This window comes from Oncorhynchus nerka, linkage group LG7 (genome assembly GCF_034236695.1).
Source record: "Oncorhynchus nerka isolate Pitt River linkage group LG7, Oner_Uvic_2.0, whole genome shotgun sequence".
Lineage (NCBI taxonomy): Eukaryota > Metazoa > Chordata > Actinopteri > Salmoniformes > Salmonidae > Oncorhynchus > Oncorhynchus nerka.
In genome coordinates, this window is record NC_088402.1 from 90,394,571 (window position 1) to 90,414,984 (window position 20,414).

General features: G+C 43.3%; 1 protein-coding gene across 1 annotated transcript in view; it reads right to left on the reverse strand.

Annotated features, from left to right (window-relative positions):
• Window positions 1-20,414, reverse strand: part of LOC115126216 (laminin subunit alpha-5-like) — a 323,432-nt gene that overhangs the window by 126,852 nt on the left and 176,166 nt on the right. Inside the window, exons 34-37 of the mRNA XM_065021107.1 lie at window positions 5,893-6,037; window positions 3,511-3,651; window positions 1,685-1,846; window positions 354-461 (exon numbers count right to left, since the gene is read on the reverse strand). Of these exons, the coding sequence (XP_064877179.1) occupies window positions 354-461; window positions 1,685-1,846; window positions 3,511-3,651; window positions 5,893-6,037 (556 nt within the window). The remainder of the gene's footprint in view (window positions 1-353; window positions 462-1,684; window positions 1,847-3,510; window positions 3,652-5,892; window positions 6,038-20,414) is intronic.

Below are 20,414 nucleotides of genomic sequence, written 5' to 3' on the forward strand. Positions count from 1 at the left end.
AGTGACTGAGAGTGAGTGAGTGGGTGAGTGAATGGGTGAGAGTGACAGTGTGAGTGAGTGAGTGAGTGGGTGGGTGAGTGAGTGGGTGAGAGTGAGTGAGTGGGAGAGAGTGACAGTGTGAGTGAGTGAGTGACAGTGTGAGTGAGTGAGTGAGTGAGTGTGTGAGTGAGTGAGTGAGTGTGTGTGTGTGTGTGTGTGTGTGTGTGTGTGTGTGTGTGTGTGTGTGTGTTGAACTCGATCTCTGGAAACAGGTTTACATACTTCATTCTTTATTTCAGTACTACTTTGGCTTTAACCTCATTCCATTGTGTTTTAGGTAATAAAGCATGGGCTCCCTGTGGTGGGATGTGTACCTTGAGAATGACGTCAGGTCGAGAGGCTTCAGCGGGCAGAGAGAGAACATCTCCTCTCATAGTTTGAGTGTGCAGACGGTACCGCAGATAGCCTCCATAAGACGAAACCTAAATAGAGATGATTAGAGAGGGATGAGAGGGAGGGAAGGAGAGATGGAGAGAGAGGGGGACAGAGAAAACAGAGGGGGAGAGCAAGAAGAGACAGAGGACAGGAAGAGACAAAGACAGGAAGAGACAGAGAAGACAGGAAGAGACAGAGAAGACAGGAAGAGACAGAAGACAGGAAGAGACAGAAGACAGGAAGAGACAGAAGACAGGAAGAGACAGAAGACAGGAAGAGACAGAGAAGACAGGAAGAGACAGAAGACAGGAAGAGAGAGAAGACAGGAAGAGACAGAAGACAGGAAGAGACAGAAGACAGGAAGAGACAGAGAGGACAGGAAGAGACAGAGAGAAGACAGGAAGAGACAGAACACCGGGAGAGCCAGAGAGTCTTGTGATCAGGCAATAATGCTAGAGGAAGGTTAACTAAGCATGTTCAAAAGGCAAGATAAGCCAGGTGTTGTACTCTAGACAAAACAAAGATCCCTATCTCTATACACTCTGTCTGTCTACACATCCTCTTTAGTGTGTGTGTGTGAACTATATATAGTCCTTAGCACTAGTGTAATCTGATGTAGTCTCCTCTTGCTTCTGCAAACCGTCACCACCAACCCTGATGCATTTATTTCACCCACCCCAGCAGCTCCCTCTCCCTCCCTCCTTCTCCCGTCCTCTCCCTCCCTCTCCCGGCCTCTCCCGGCCTCTCCCTCCCTCTCCCGGCCTCTCCCTCCCTCTCCCGCCCTCTTCCGGTCTCTCCCTCCCTCTCCCGGCCTCTCCCTCCCTCTCCCGGCCTCTCCCTCCCTCTCCCGGCATCTCTGTCCCTCTCCCTCCCTCTCCCTCCCTCTCCCGGCGTCTCTCTCCCTCTCCCACCCCCCACTCTCCCGTCCTCTCCCTCTCCCTCCCTCTCCCGCCCTCCCCTCCCGTCCTCTCCCGCCCCCTCCCGTCCTCTCACGCCCTCACCCCTCCCTCCCCTCCCGTCCTCTCCCTCCCTCTCCCTCCATCTCCCGTCCTCTCCCTCCCCCTCCCGTCCTCTTCCGCCCCTCCCGCCCCTCTCCCTCCCTCTCCTGTCCTCTCCCGCCCTCTCTAAGACTTGCTAACTGTAAGTCTCTCTGGATAAGTGTCTTCTAAATTAATAAAATGTACAAATGTTGAACTCTCTGAACCTGTATGTATGCATATTGAAGAGGAGACAATGCCATTTATTTATATATAACAAGACTATTTCCCACCTTGTCTCCCAGGTACGTTCTAGGAGCGTGCCAGAGGAGGTCTTGGTAGACATCAGGTACGTCACTAAGGTCCGCCTCCACCACATGCTGATCAGGATATACTGTCACAGGAACTTCCTGTCTGTCTGTTCCCAGCAGCACCCAGACCATCATGTCCATCACCTATAGAGATGTTATAATAACATTACATCCTAATATAACACTTCCTGTCTGTCTGTTCCCAGCAGCACCCAGACCATCATGTCCATCACCTATAGAGATGTTATAATAACATTACATCCTAATATAACACTTCCTGTCTGTCTGTTCCCAGCAGCACCCAGACCATCATGTCCATCACCTGGGGATTATACAGATTATATATTACAAAACATATTAATGTTAATATGTATGAACAAACTTTACTTAAACCACACAGCATTGATTCAAAACATGCTAAATTGTGTTCGTAGCACAAAAAAAGTACATCTCCTGATGGGCAAAAATATGGATCTGTTGAGCAAACACACAAACTATAAGCATAACCCCGTGTCCGCTGTCCTCTACCTCAGTCCGTACCCAATCCCTGTGTGCTGTACTGTCCCTCTACCTCAGTCCGTACCCAATCCCTGTGTGCTGTACTGTCCCTCTACCTCAGTCCGTACCCAATCCCTGTGTGCTGTACTGTCCCTCTACCTCAGTCCGTACCCAATCCCTGTGTGCTGTACTGTCCCTCTACCTCAGTCCGTACCCAATCCCTGTGTGCTGTACTGTCCCTCTACCTCAGTCCGTACCCAATCCCTGTGTGCTGTACTGTCCCTCTACCTCAGTCCGTACCCAATCCCTGTGTGCTGTACTGTCCCTCTACCTCAGTCCGTACCCAATCCCTGTGTGCTGTACTGTCCCTCTACCTCAGTCCGTACCCAATCCCTGTGTGCTGTACTGTCCCTCTACCTCAGTCCGTACCCAATCCCTGTGTGCTGTACTGTCCCTCTACCTCAGTCCGTACTCAATCCCTGTGTGCTATACTGTCCTCTACCTCAGTCCGTACTCAATCCCTGTGTGCTGTACTGTCCCTCTACCTCAGTCCGTACCCAATCCCTGTGTGCTGTACTGTCCTCTACCTCAGTCCGTACCCAATCCCTGTGTGCTGTACTGTCCCTCTACCTCAGTCCGTACCCAATCCCTGTGTGCTGTACTGTCCCTCTACCTCAGTCCGTACCCAATCCCTGTGTGCTGTACTGTCCTCTACCTCAGTCCGTACCCAATCCCTGTGTGCTGTACTGTCCTCTACCTCAGTCCGTACCCAATCCCTGTGTGCTGTACTGTCCCTCTACCTCAGTCCGTACCCAATCCCTGTGTGCTGTACTGTCCTCTACCTCAGTCCGTACCCAATCCCTGTGTGCTGTACTGTCCCTCTACCTCAGTCCGTACCCAATCCCTGTGTGCTGTACTGTCCCTCTACCTCAGTCCGTACCCAATCCCTGTGTGCTGTACTGTCCTCTACCTCAGTCCGTACCCAATCCCTGTGTGCTGTACTGTCCCTCTACCTCAGTCCGTACCCAATCCCTGTGTGCTGTACTGTCCCTCTACCTCAGTCCGTACCCAATCCCTGTGTGCTGTACTGTCCCTCTACCTCAGTCCGTACCCAATCCCTGTGTGCTGTACTGTCCTCTACCTCAGTCCGTACCCAATCCCTGTGTGCTGTACTGTCCTCTACCTCAGTCCGTACCCAATCCCTGTGTGCTGTACTGTCCTCTACCTCAGTCCGTACCCAATCCCTGTGTGCTGTACTGTCCCTCTACCTCAGTCCGTACCCAATCCCTGTGTGCTGTACTGTCCTCTACCTCAGTTCGTCGTTTCTCTGAGCTGCGACAGCGGTTGGTGGCTCCGAAACAGAAACAGGAAGTGCAGCCTTTAGGGTTGGTGGGGTCAAGGTGGAAGGTCTCCACTCTGCACTGGTCACAACGACCATCCTGGACATTCTCCTGAAAAAAAGGAAAGTGAGAAAGTCTGCTACTTGGCCAATAACGTCCTGGTGAGGATCTGCTTCCTGGTTGAACATATTCAACTTCGAAGGACCATCAAAAATGAAATAACTTAATCTGCCTCTAAATACCAATCTAAGGGTGCACAGAAAAACATAGCCAGCCTTTTCTTTTTTTAAATGATTCATTATGTTATGTAGCAGAGAAAGGAAATACATTTTACATTGACATTAAAGTAAATTTCACACAGACAGTAGGGTGGAGTTCACACAGACAGTAGGGTGGAGTTCACACAGACAGTAGGGTGGAGTTCACACAGACAGTAGGGTGGAGTTCACACAGACAGTAGGGTGGAGTTCACACAGACAGTAGGGTGGAGTTCACACAGACAGTAGGGTGGAGTTCACACAGACAGTAGGGTGGAGTTCACACAGACAGTAGGGTGGAGTTCACACAGACAGTAGGGTGGAGTTCACACAGACAGTAGGGTGGAGTTCACACAGACAGTAGGGTGGAGTTCACACAGACAGTAGGGTGGAGTTCACACAGACAGGAGGGAGTATGGACACAGACAGGAGGGTGGAGTTCACACAGACAGTAGGGTGGAGTTCACACAGACAGTAGGGTGGAGTTCACACAGACAGGAGGGAGTATGGACACAGACAGGAGGGAGTAGGGACACAGACAGGAGGGAGTATGGACACAGACAGGAGGGAGTATGGACACAGACAGGAGGGAGTGTGGACACAGACAGGAGGGAGTATGGACACAGACAGGAGGGAGTATGGACACAGACAGGAGGGAGTAGGGACACAGACAGGAGGGAGTATGGACACAGACAGGAGGGAGTATGGACACAGACAGGAGGGAGTATGGACACAGACAGGAGGGAGTGTGGACACAGACAGGAGGGAGTAGGGACACGGACAGTAGGGAGTAGGGACACAGACAGGAGGGAGTATGGACACAGACAGGAGGGAGTAGGGACACAGACAGGAGGGAGTATGGACACAGACAGGAGGGAGTATGGACACAGACAGGAGGGAGTAGGGACACAGACAGGAGGGAGTATGGACACAGACAGGAGGGAGTAGGGACACGGACAGTAGGGAGTAGGGACACAGACAGTAGGGAGTAGGGACACAGACAGTAGGGAGTAGGGACACAGACAGTAGGGAGTATGGACACAGACAGGAGGGAGTAGGGACACGGACAGTAGGGAGTATGGACACAGACAGTAGGTTGGAGTTCACACAGACAGTAGGGACACAGACAGGAGGGAGTGTGGACACAGACAGGAGGGAGTATGGACACAGACAGGAGGGAGTAGGGACACAGACAGTAGGGACACAGACAGGAGGGAGTAGGGACACAGACAGTAGGGAGTATGGACACAGACAGTAGGGAGTATGGACACAGACAGTAGGGAGTATGGACACAGACAGTAGGGTGGAGTTCACACAGACAGTAGGGACACAGACAGGAGGGAGTAGGGACACAGACAGGAGGGAGTATGGACACAGACAGGAGGGAGTATGGACACAGACAGGAGGGAGTATGGACACAGACAGTAGGGAGTAGGGACACAGACAGTAGGGAGTAGGGACACAGACAGTAGGGAGTAGGGACACGGACAGGAGGGAGTATGGACACGGACAGGAGGGAGTATGGACACGGACAGGAGGGAGTAGGGACACGGACAGTAGGGAGTAGGGACACAGACAGTAGGGAGTAGGGACACGGACAGGAGGGAGTAGGGACACAGACAGTAGGGAGTAGGGACACAGACAGTAGGGAGTAGGGACACGGACAGGAGGGAGTATGGACACGGACAGGAGGGAGTATGGACACAGACAGGAGGGAGTATGGACACGGACAGGAGGGAGTATGGACACGGACAGGAGGGAGTATGGACACGGACAGTAGGGAGTATGGACACGGACAGGAGGGAGTATGGACACGGACAGTAGGGAGTAGGGACACAGACAGGAGGGAGTATGGACACGGACAGGAGGGAGTATGGACACAGACAGTAGGGAGTATGGACACGGACAGGAGGGAGTAGGGACACGGACAGGAGGGAGTATGGACACGGACAGGAGGGAGTGTGGACATGGACAGTAGGGAGTATGGACACAGACAGGAGGGAGTAGGGACACAGACAGGAGGGAGTATGGACACAGACAGGAGGGAGTATGGACACAGACAGGAGGGAGTATGGACATGGACAGGAGGTCTGACCTTGCAGAGGCATCGTCCCGTGTAAGAGTCACACACTTCCTCCTCTGTCCCCGCGTCGTTGCAGTCACATGGCCTACAGTTGGGGTAACCATAGAAACCATGGGTGCAGCGATCACACTGACGACCAATGATGTTGTTCTTGCATCTGAGAGACGAAAACAAACCAGTCAGTCAGTAGATGACATCACAGTACAGAGAGAATATTCATGATGAACCAGTCAGTCAGTAGATGACATCACAGTACAGAGAGAATATTCATTATGAACCAGTCAGTCAGTAGATGACATCACAGTGCAGAGAGAATATTCATGATGAACCAGTCAGTCAGTAGATGACATCACAGTGCAGAGAGAATATTCATGATGAACCAGTCAGTCAGTAGATGACATCACAGTACAGAGAGAATATTCATTATGAACCAGTCAGTCAGTAGATGACATCACAGTGCAGAGAGAATAGTCATGATGAACCAGTCAGTCAGTAGATGACATCACAGTACAGAGAGAATATTCATGATGAACCAGTCAGTCAGTAGATGACATTACAGTACAGAGAGAATATTCATTATGAACCAGTCAGTCAGTAGATGACATCACAGTGCAGAGAGAATATTCATGATGAACCAGTCAGTCAGTAGATGACATCACAGTACAGAGAGAATATTCATGATGAACCAGTCAGTCAGTAGATGACATCACAGTACAGAGAGAATATTCATGATGAACCAGTCAGTCAGTAGATGACATCACAGTACAGAGAGAATATTCATGATGAACCAGTCAGTCAGTAGATGACATCACAGTACAGAGAGAATATTCATGATGAACCAGTCAGTCAGTAGATGACATCACAGTACAGAGAGAATATTCATGATGAACCAGTCAGTCAGTAGATGACATCACAGTACAGAGAGAATATTCATGATGAACCAGTCAGTCAGTAGATGACATCACAGTACAGAGAGAATATTCATGATGAACCAGTCAGTCAGTAGATGACATCACAGTGCAGAGAGAATATTCATGATGAACCAGTCAGTCAGTAGATGACATCACAGTGCAGAGAGAATATTCATGATGAACCAGTCAGTCAGTAGATGACATCACAGTACAGAGAGAATATTCATGATGAACCAGTCAGTCAGTAGATGACATCACAGTACAGAGAGAATATTCATGATGAACCAGTCAGTCAGTAGATGACATCACAGTGCAGAGAGAATATTCATGATGAACCAGTCAGTCAGTAGATGACATCACAGTACAGAGAGAATATTCATGATGAACCAGTCAGTCAGTAGATGACATCACAGTACAGAGAGAATATTCATGATGAACCAGTCAGTCAGTAGATGACATCACAGTACAGAGAGAATATTCATGATGAACCAGTCAGTCAGTAGATGACATCACAGTGCAGAGAGAATATTCATGATGAACCAGTCAGTCAGTAGATGACATCACAGTGCAGAGAGAATATTCATGATGAACCAGTCAGTCAGTAGATGACATCACAGTACAGAGAGAATATTCATGATGAACCAGTCAGTCAGTAGATGACATCACAGTACAGAGAGAATATTCATGATGAACCAGTCAGTCAGTAGATGACATCACAAGTACAGAGAGAATATTCATGATGAACCAGTCAGTCAGTAGATGACATCACAGTACAGAGAGAATATTCATGATGAACCAGTCAGTCAGTAGATGACATCACAGTACAGAGAGAATATTCATGATGAACCAGTCAGTCAGTAGATGACATCACAAGTACAGAGAGAATATTCATGATGAACCAGTCAGTCAGTAGATGACATCACAGTACAGAGAGAATATTCATGATGAACCAGTCAGTCAGTAGATGACATCACAGTACAGAGAGAATATTCATGATGAACCAGTCAGTCAGTAGATGACATCACAGTACAGAGAGAATATTCATGATGAACCAGTCAGTCAGTAGATGACATCACAGTACAGAGAGAATATTCATGATGAACCAGTCAGTCAGTAGATGACATCACAGTACAGAGAGAATATTCATGATGAACCACAGTAGTCAGTAGATGACATCACAGTACAGAGAGAATATTCATGATGAACCAGTCAGTCAGTAGATGACATCACAGTGCAGAGAGAATATTCATTATGAACCAGTCAGTCAGTAGATGACATCACAGTGCAGAGAGAATATTCATGATGAACCAGTCAGTCAGTAGATGACATCACAGTACAGAGAGAATATTCATGATGAACCAGTCAGTCAGTAGATGACATCACAGTACAGAGAGAATATTCATGATGAACCAGTCAGTCAGTAGATGACATCACAGTACAGAGAGAATATTCATGATGAACCACAGTAGTCAGTAGATGACATCACAGTACAGAGAGAATATTCATGATGAACCAGTCAGTCAGTAGATGACATCACAGTACAGAGAGAATATTCATGATGAACCAGTCAGTCAGTAGATGACATCACAGTACAGAGAGAATATTCATGATGAACCAGTCAGTCAGTAGATGACATCACAGTACAGAGAGAATATTCATGATGAACCAGTCAGTCAGTAGATGACATCACAGTACAGAGAGAATATTCATGATGAACCAGTAGTCAGTAGATGACATCACAGTACAGAGAGAATATTAGAACCAGTCAGTCAGTAGATGACATCACAGTGCAGAGAGAATATTCATGATGAACCAGTCAGTCAGTAGATGACATCACAGTGCAGAGAGAATATTCATGATGAACCAGTCAGTCAGTAGATGACATCACAGTACAGAGAGAATATTCATGATGAACCAGTCAGTCAGTAGATGACATCACAGTACAGAGAGAATATTCATGATGAACCAGTCAGTCAGTAGATGACATCACAGTACAGAGAGAATATTCATGATGAACCACAGTAGTCAGTAGATGACATCACAGTACAGAGAGAATATTCATGATGAACCAGTCAGTCAGTAGATGACATCACAGTACAGAGAGAATATTCATGATGAACCAGTCAGTCAGTAGATGACATCACAGTGCAGAGAGAATATTCATGATGAACCAGTCAGTCAGTAGAGATGACATCATGATGAACCAGTCAGTCAGTAGATGACATCACAGTACAGAGAGAATATTCATGATGAACCAGTCAGTCAGTAGATGACATCACAGTACAGAGAGAATATTCATGATGAACCAGTCAGTCAGTAGATGACATCACAGTACAGAGAGAATATTCATGATGAACCAGTCAGTCAGTAGATGACATCACAGTACAGAGAGAATATTCATGATGAACCAGTCAGTCAGTAGATGACATCACAGTACAGAGAGAATATTCATGATGAACCAGTCAGTCAGTAGATGACATCACAGTACAGAGAGAATATTCATGATGAACCAGTCAGTCAGTAGATGACATCACAGTACAGAGAGAATATTCATGATGAACCAGTCAGTCAGTAGATGACATCACAGTACAGAGAGAATATTCATGATGAACCAGTCAGTCAGTAGATGACATCACAGTACAGAGAGAATATTCATGATGAACCAGTCAGTCAGTAGATGACATCACAGTGACATCACAGAGAGAATATTCATGATGAACCAGTCAGTCAGTAGATGACATCACAGTACAGAGAGAATATTCATGATGAACCAGTCAGTCAGTAGATGACATCACAGTACAGAGAGAATATTCATGATGAACCCAGTCAGTCAGTAGATGACATCACAGTACAGAGAGAATATTCATGATGAACCAGTCAGTCAGTAGATGACATCACAGTACAGAGAGAATATTCATGATGAACCAGTCAGTCAGTAGATGACATCACAGTACAGAGAGAATATTCATGTAGATGAACCAGTCAGTCAGTAGATGACATCACAGTACAGAGAGAATATTCATGATGAACCAGTCAGTCAGTAGATGACATCACAGTACAGAGAGAATATTCATGATGAACCAGTCAGTCAGTAGATGACATCACAGTACAGAGAGAATATTCATGATGAACCAGTCAGTCAGTAGATGACATCACAGTACAGAGAGAATATTCATGATGAACCAGTCAGTCAGTAGATGACATCACAGTACAGAGAGAATATTCATGATGAACCAGTCAGTCAGTAGATGACATCACAGTACAGAGAGAATATTCATGATGAACCAGTCAGTCAGTAGATGACATCACAGTACAGAGAGAATATTCATGATGAACCAGTCAGTCAGTAGATGACATCACAAGTACAGAGAGAATATTCATGATGAACCAGTCAGTCAGTAGATGACATCACAGTACAGAGAGAATATTCATGATGAACCAGTCAGTCAGTAGATGACATCACAGTACAGAGAGAATATTCATGATGAACCAGTCAGTCAGTAGATGACATCACAGTACAGAGAGAATATTCATGATGAACCAGTCAGTCAGTAGATGACATCACAGTACAGAGAGAATATTCATGATGAACCAGTCAGTCAGTAGATGACATCACAGTACAGAGAGAATATTCATGATGAACCAGTCAGTCAGTAGATGACATCACAGTACAGAGAGAATATTCATGATGAACCAGTCAGTCAGTAGATGACATCACAGTGCAGAGAGAATATTCATGATGAACCAGTCAGTCAGTAGATGACATCACAGTACAGAGAGAATATTCATGATGAACCAGTCAGTCAGTAGATGACATCACAGTACAGAGAGAATATTCATGATGAACCAGTCAGTCAGTAGATGACATCACAGTGCAGAGAGAATATTCATGATGAACCAGTCAGTCAGTAGATGACATCACAGTACAGAGAGAATATTCATGATGAACCAGTCAGTCAGTAGATGACATCACAGTACAGAGAGAATATTCATGATGAACCAGTCAGTCAGTAGATGACATCACAGTACAGAGAGAATATTCATGATGAACCAGTCAGTCAGTAGATGACATCACAGTCACAGCAGAGAGAATATTCATGATGAACCAGTCAGTCAGTAGATGACATCACAGTACAGAGAGAATATTCATGATGAACCAGTCAGTCAGTAGATGACATCACAGTACAGAGAGAATATTCATGATGAACCAGTCAGTCAGTAGATGACATCACAGTGAACCAGCAGAGAGAATATTCATGATGAACCAGTCAGTCAGTAGATGACATCACAGTACAGAGAGAATATTCATGATGAACCAGTCAGTCAGTAGATGACATCACAGTACAGAGAGAATATTCATGATGAACCAGTCAGTCAGTAGATGACATCACAGTACAGAGAGAATATTCATGATGAACCAGTCAGTCAGTAGATGACATCACAGTGCAGAGAGAATATTCATGATGAACCAGTCAGTCAGTAGATGACATCACAGTACAGAGAGAATATTCATGATGAACCAGTCAGTCAGTAGATGACATCACAGTACAGAGAGAATATTCATGATGAACCAGTCAGTCATGACATCAGATGACATCAGTCAGTAGAGTACAGAGAGAATATTCATGATGAACCAGTCAGTCAGTAGATGACATCACAGTACAGAGAGAATATTCATGATGAACCAGTCAGTCAGTAGATGACATCACAGTACAGAGAGAATATTCATGATGAACCAGTCAGTCAGTAGATGACATCACAGTACAGAGAGAATATTCATGATGAACCAGTCAGTCAGTAGATGACATCACAGTACAGAGAGAATATTCATGATGAACCAGTCAGTCAGTAGATGACATCACAGTACAGAGAGAATATTCATGATGAACCAGTCAGTCAGTAGATGACATCACAGTACAGAGAGAATATTCATGATGAACCAGTCAGTCAGTAGATGACATCACAGTACAGAGAGAATATTCATGATGAACCAGTCAGTCAGTAGATGACATCACAGTACAGAGAGAATATTCATGATGAACCAGTCAGTCAGTAGATGACATCACAGTACAGAGAGAATATTCATGATGAACCAGTCAGTCAGTAGATGACATCACAGTACAGAGAGAATATTCATGATGAACCAGTCAGTCAGTAGATGACATCACAGTACAGAGAGAATATTCATGATGAACCAGTCAGTCAGTAGATGACATCACAGTACAGAGAGAATATTCATGATGAACCAGTCAGTCAGTAGATGACATCACAGTACAGAGAGAATATTCATGATGAACCAGTCAGTCAGTAGATGACATCACAGTACAGAGAGAATATTCATGATGAACCAGTCAGTCAGTAGATGACATCACAGTACAGAGAGAATATTCATGATGAACCAGTCAGTCAGTAGATGACATCACAGTACAGAGAGAATATTCATGATGAACCAGTCAGTCAGTAGATGACATCACAGTACAGAGAGAATATTCATGATGAACCAGTCAGTCAGTAGATGACATCACAGTACAGAGAGAATATTCATGATGAACCAGTCAGTCAGTAGATGACATCACAGTACAGAGAGAATATTCATGATGAACCAGTCAGTCAGTAGATGACATCACAGTACAGAGAGAATATTCATGATGAACCAGTCAGTCAGTAGATGACATCACAGTACAGAGAGAATATTCATGATGAACCAGTCAGTCAGTAGATGACATCACAGTACAGAGAGAATATTCATGATGAACCAGTCAGTCAGTAGATGACATCACAGTACAGAGAGAATATTCATGATGAACCAGTCAGTCAGTAGATGACATCACAGTACAGAGAGAATATTCATGATGAACCAGTCAGTCAGTAGATGACATCACAGTACAGAGAGAATATTCATGATGAACCAGTCAGTCAGTAGATGACATCACAGTACAGAGAGAATATTCATGATGAACCAGTCAGTCAGTAGATGACATCACAGTACAGAGAGAATATTCATGATGAACCAGTCAGTCAGTCAGTAGATGACATCACAGTACAGAGAGAATATTCATGATGAACCAGTCAGTCAGTAGATGACATCACAGTACAGAGAGAATATTCATGATGAACCAGTCAGTCAGTAGATGACATCACAGTACAGAGAGAATATTCATGATGAACCAGTCAGTCAGTAGATGACATCACAGTACAGAGAGAATATTCATGATGAACCAGTCAGTCAGTAGATGACATCACAGTACAGAGAGAATATTCATGATGAACCAGTCAGTCAGTAGATGACATCACAGTACAGAGAGAATATTCATGATGAACCAGTCAGTCAGTAGATGACATCACAGTACAGAGAGAATATTCATGATGAACCAGTCAGTCAGTAGATGACATCACAGTACAGAGAGAATATTCATGATGAACCAGTCAGTCAGTAGATGACATCACAGTACAGAGAGAATATTCATGATGAACAGAGAATATTCATGATGAACCAGTCAGTCAGTAGATGACATCACAGTACAGAGAGAATATTCATGATGAACCAGTCAGTCAGTAGATGACATCACAGTACAGAGAGAATATTCATGATGAACCAGTCAGTCAGTAGATGACATCACAGTACAGAGAGAATATTCATGATGAACCAGTCAGTCAGTAGATGACATCACAGTACAGAGAGAATATTCATGATGAACCAGTCAGTCAGTAGATGACATCACAGTACAGAGAGAATATTCATGATGAACCAGTCAGTCAGTAGATGACATCACAGTACAGAGAGAATATTCATGATGAACCAGTCAGTCAGTAGATGACATCACAGTACAGAGAGAATATTCATGATGAACCAGTCAGTCAGTAGATGACATCACAGTACAGAGAGAATATTCATGATGAACCAGTCAGTCAGTAGATGACATCACAGTACAGAGAGAATATTCATGATGAACCAGTCAGTCAGTAGATGACATCACAGTACAGAGAGAATATTCATGATGAACCAGTCAGTCAGTAGATGACATCACAGTACAGAGAGAATATTCATGATGAACCAGTCAGTCAGTAGATGACATCACAGTACAGAGAGAATATTCATGATGAACCAGTCAGTCAGTAGATGACATCACAGTCACAGAGAGAATATTCATGATGAACCAGTCAGTCAGTAGATGACATCACAGTACAGAGAGAATATTCATGATGAACCAGTCAGTCAGTAGATGACATCACAGTACAGAGAGAATATTCATGATGAACCAGTCAGTCAGTAGATGACATCACAGTACAGAGAGAATATTCATGATGAACCAGTCAGTCAGTAGATGACATCACAGTACAGAGAGAATATTCATGATGAACCAGTCAGTCAGTAGATGACATCACAGTACAGAGAGAATATTCATGATGAACCAGTCAGTCAGTAGATGACATCACAGTACAGAGAGAATATTCATGATGAACCAGTCAGTCAGTAGATGACATCACAGTACAGAGAGAATATTCATGATGAACCAGTCAGTCAGTAGATGACATCACAGTACAGAGAGAATATTCATGATGAACCAGTCAGTCAGTAGATGACATCACAGTACAGAGAGAATATTCATGATGAACCAGTCAGTCAGTAGATGACATCACAGTACAGAGAGAATATTCATGATGAACCAGTCAGTCAGTAGATGACATCACAGTACAGAGAGAATATTCATGATGAACCAGTCAGTCAGTAGATGACATCACAGAATATTCAGAGAGAATATTCATGATGAACCAGTCAGTCAGTAGATGACATCACAGTACAGAGAGAATATTCATGATGAACCAGTCAGTCAGTAGATGACATCACAGTGCAGAGAGAATATTCATGATGAACCAGTCAGTCAGTAGATGACATCACAGTACAGAGAGAATATTCATGATGAACCAGTCAGTCAGTAGATGACATCACAGTACAGAGAGAATATTCATGATGAACCAGTCAGTCAGTAGATGACATCACAGTGCAGAGAGAATATTCATGATGAACCAGTCAGTCAGTAGATGACATCACAGTACAGAGAGAATATTCATGATGAACCAGTCAGTCAGTAGATGACATCACAGTACAGAGAGAATATTCATGATGAACCAGTCAGTCAGTAGATGACATCACAGTGCAGAGAGAATATTCATGATGAACCAGTCAGTCAGTAGATGACATCACAGTACAGAGAGAATATTCATGATGAACCAGTCAGTCAGTAGATGACATCACAGTACAGAGAGAATATTCATGATGAACCAGATCAGTCAGTAGATGACATCACAGTACAGAGAGAATATTCATGATGAACCAGTCAGTCAGTAGATGACATCACAGTACAGAGAGAATATTCATGATGAACCAGTCAGTCAGTAGATGACATCACAGTACAGAGAGAATATTCATGATGAACCAGTCAGTCAGTAGATGACATCACAGTACAGAGAGAATATTCATGATGAACCAGTCAGTCAGTAGATGACATCACAGTACAGAGAGAATATTCATGATGAACCAGTCAGTCAGTAGATGACATCACAGTACAGAGAGAATATTCATGATGAACCAGTCAGTCAGTAGATGACATCACAGTACAGAGAGAATATTCATGATGAACCAGTCAGTCAGTAGATGACATCACAGTACAGAGAGAATATTCATGATGAACCAGTCAGTCAGTAGATGACATCACAGTACAGAGAGAATATTCATGATGAACCAGTCAGTCAGTAGATGACATCACAGTACAGAGAGAATATTCATGATGAACCAGTCAGTCAGTAGATGACATCACAGTACAGAGAGAATATTCATGATGAACCAGTCAGTCAGTAGATGACATCACAGTACAGAGAGAATATTCATGATGAACCAGTCAGTCAGTAGATGACATCACAGTACAGAGAGAATATTCATGATGAACCAGTCAGTCAGTAGATGACATCACAGTACAGAGAGAATATTCATGATGAACCAGTCAGTCAGTAGATGACATCACAGTACAGAGAGAATATTCATGATGAACCAGTCAGTCAGTAGATGACATCACAGTACAGAGAGAATATTCATGATGAACCAGTCAGTCAGTAGATGACATCACAGTGCAGAGAGAATATTCATGATGAACCAGTCAGTCAGTAGATGACATCACAGTACAGAGAGAATATTCATGATGAACCAGTCAGTCAGTAGATGACATCACAGTACAGAGAGAATATTCATGATGAACCAGTCAGTCAGTAGATGACATCACAGTGCAGAGAGAATATTCATGATGAACCAGTCAGTCAGTAGATGACATCACAGTACAGAGAGAATATTCATGATGAACCAGTCAGTCAGTAGATGACATCACAGTACAGAGAGAATATTCATGATGAACCAGTCAGTCAGTAGATGACATCACAGTACAGAGAGAATATTCATGATGAACCAGTCAGTCAGTAGATGACATCACAGTGCAGAGAGAATATTCATTATGAACCAGTCAGTCAGTAGATGACATCACAGTACAGAGAGAATATTCATGATGAACCAGTCAGTCAGTAGATGACATCACAGTACAGAGAGAATATTCATGATGAACCAGTCAGTCAGTAGATGACATCACAGTACAGAGAGAATATTCATATGAACCAGTCAGTCAGTAGATGACATCACAGTACAGAGAGAATATTCATGATGAACCAGTCAGTCAGTAGATGACATCACAGTACAGAGAGAATATTCATGATGAACCAGTCAGTCAGTAGATGACATCACAGTACAGAGAGAATATTCATGATGAACCAGTCAGTCAGTAGATGACATCACAGTACAGAGAGAATATTCATGATGAACCAGTCAGTCAGTAGATGACATCACAGTGCAGAGAGAATATTCATGATGAACCAGTCAGTCAGTAGATGACATCACAGTACAGAGAGAATATTCATGATGAACCAGTCAGTCAGTAGATGACATCACAGTACAGAGAGAATATTCATGATGAACCAGTCAGTCAGTAGATGACATCACAGTACAGAGAGAATATTCATGATGAACCAGTCAGTCAGTAGATGACATCACAGTACAGAGAGAATATTCATGATGAACCAGTCAGTCAGTAGATGACATCACAGTACAGAGAGAATATTCATGATGAACCAGTCAGTCAGTAGATGACATCACAGTGCAGAGAGAATATTCATTATGAACCAGTCAGTCAGTAGATGACATCACAGTACAGAGAGAATATTCATGATGAACCAGTCAGTCAGTAGATGACATCACAGTACAGAGAGAATATTCATGATGAACCAGTCAGTCAGTAGATGACATCACAGTACAGAGAGAATATTCATGATGAACCAGTCAGTCAGTAGATGACATCACAGTACAGAGAGAATATTCATGATGAACCAGTCAGTCAGTAGATGACATCACAGTACAGAGAGAATATTCATGATGAACCAGTCAGTCAGTAGATGACATCACAGTACAGAGAGAATATTCATGATGAACCAGTCAGTCAGTAGATGACATCACAGTACAGAGAGAATATTCATGATGAACCAGTCAGTCAGTAGATGACATCACAGTACAGAGAGAATATTCATGATGAACCAGTCAGTCAGTAGATGACATCACAGTACAGAGAGAATATTCATGATGAACCAGTCAGTCAGTAGATGACATCACAGTACAGAGAGAATATTCATGATGAACCAGTCAGTCAGTAGATGACATCACAGTACAGAGAGAATATTCATGATGAACCAGTCAGTCAGTAGATGACATCACAGTACAGAGAGAATATTCATGATGAACCAGTCAGTCAGTAGATGACATCACAGTACAGAGAGAATATTCATGATGAACCAGTCAGTCAGTAGATGACATCACAGTACAGAGAATATTCATGATGAACCAGTCAGTCAGTAGATGACATCACAGTGCAGAGAGAATATTCATGATGAACCAGTCAGTCAGTAGATGACATCACAGTACAGAGAGAATATTCATGATGAACCAGTCAGTCAGTAGATGACATCACAGTACAGAGAGAATATTCATGATGAACCAGTCAGTCAGTAGATGACATCACAGTACAGAGAGAATATTCATGATGAACCAGTCAGTCAGTAGATGACATCACAGTGCAGAGAGAATATTCATGATGAACCAGTCAGTCAGTAGATGACATCACAGTACAGAGAGAATATTCATGATGAACCAGTCAGTCAGTAGATGACATCACAGTACAGAGAGAATATTCATGATGAACCAGTCAGTCAGTAGATGACATCACAGTACAGAGAGAATATTCATGATGAACCAGTCAGTCAGTAGATGACATCACAGTACAGAGAGAATATTCATGATGAACCAGTCAGTCAGTAGATGACATCACAGTACAGAGAGAATATTCAGATGAGAATATTCATGATGAACCAGTCAGTCAGTAGATGACATCACAAGTACAGAGAGAATATTCATGATGAACCAGTCAGTCAGTAGATGACATCACAGTACAGAGAGAATATTCATGATGAACCAGTCAGTCAGTAGATGACATCACAGTACAGAGAGAATATTCATGATGAACCAGTCAGTCAGTAGATGACATCACAGTACAGAGAGAATATTCATGATGAACCAGTCAGTCAGTAGATGACATCACAGTACAGAGAGAATATTCATGATGAACCAGTCAGTCAGTAGATGACATCACAGTACAGAGAGAATATTCATGATGAACCAGTCAGTCAGTAGATGACATCACAGTACAGAGAGAATATTCTTGATGAACCAGTCAGTCAGTAGATGACATCACAGTGCAGAGAGAATATTCATTATGAACCAGTCAGTCAGTAGATGACATCACAGTGCAGAGAGAATATTCATGATGAACCAGTCAGTCAGTAGATGACATCACAGTACAGAGAGAATATTCATGATGAACCAGTCAGTCAGTAGATGACATCACAGTACAGAGAGAATATTCATGATGAACCACAGTAGTCAGTAGATGACATGACATCAGAGAGAATATTCATGATGAACCAGTCAGAGAGATGACATCACAGTACAGAGAGAATATTCATGATGAACCAGTCAGTCAGTAGATGACATCACAGTACAGAGAGAATATTCATGATGAACCAGTCAGTCAGTAGATGACATCACAGTGCAGAGAGAATATTCATGATGAACCAGTCAGTCAGTAGATGACATCACAGTACAGAGAGAATATTCATGATGAACCAGTCAGTCAGTAGATGACATCACAGTACAGAGAGAATATTCATGATGAACCAGTCAGTCAGTAGATGACATCACAGTACAGAGAGAATATTCATGATGAACCAGTCAGTCAGTAGATGACATCACAGTACAGAGAGAATATTCATGATGAACCAGTCAGTCAGTAGATGACATCACAGTGCAGAGAGAATATTCATGATGAACCAGTCAGTCAGTAGATGACATCACAGTACAGAGAGAATATTCATGATGAACCAGTCAGTCAGTAGATGACATCACAGTACAGAGAGAATATTCATGATGAACCAGTCAGTCAGTAGATGACATCACAGTACAGAGAGAATATTCATGATGAACCAGTCAGTCAGTAGATGACATCACAGTGCAGAGAGAATATTCATGATGAACCAGTCAGTCAGTAGATGACATCACAGTGCAGAGAGAATATTCATGATGAACCAGTCAGTCAGTAGATGACATCACAGTACAGAGAGAATATTCATGATGAACCAGTCAGTCAGTAGATGACATCACAGTACAGAGAGAATATTCATGATGAACCAGTCAGTCAGTAGATGACATCACAAGTACAGAGAGAATATTCATGATGAACCAGTCAGTCAGTAGATGACATCACAGTACAGAGAGAATATTCATGATGAACCAGTCAGTCAGTAGATGACATCACAGTACAGAGAGAATATTCATGATGAACCAGTCAGTCAGTAGATGACATCACAAGTACAGAGAGAATATTCATGATGAACCAGTCAGTCAGTAGATGACATCACAGTACAGAGAGAATATTCATGATGAACCAGTCAGTCAGTAGATGACATCACAGTACAGAGAGAATATTCATGATGAACCAGTCAGTCAGTAGATGACATCACAGTACAGAGAGAATAGTCATGATGAACCAGTCAGTCAGTAGATGACATCACAGTACAGAGAGAATATTCATGATGAACCAGTCAGTCAGTAGATGACATCACAGTACAGAGAGAATATTCATGATGAACCACAGTAGTCAGTAGATGACATCACAGTACAGAGAGAATATTCATGATGAACCAGTCAGTCAGTAGATGACATCACAGTGCAGAGAGAATATTCATTATGAACCAGTCAGTCAGTAGATGACATCACAGTGCAGAGAGAATATTCATGATGAACCAGTCAGTCAGTAGATGACATCACAGTACAGAGAGAATATTCATGATGAACCAGTCAGTCAGTAGATGACATCACAGTACAGAGAGAATATTCATGATGAACCACAGTAGTCAGTAGATGACATCACAGTACAGAGAGAATATTCATGATGAACCAGTCAGTCAGTAGATGACATC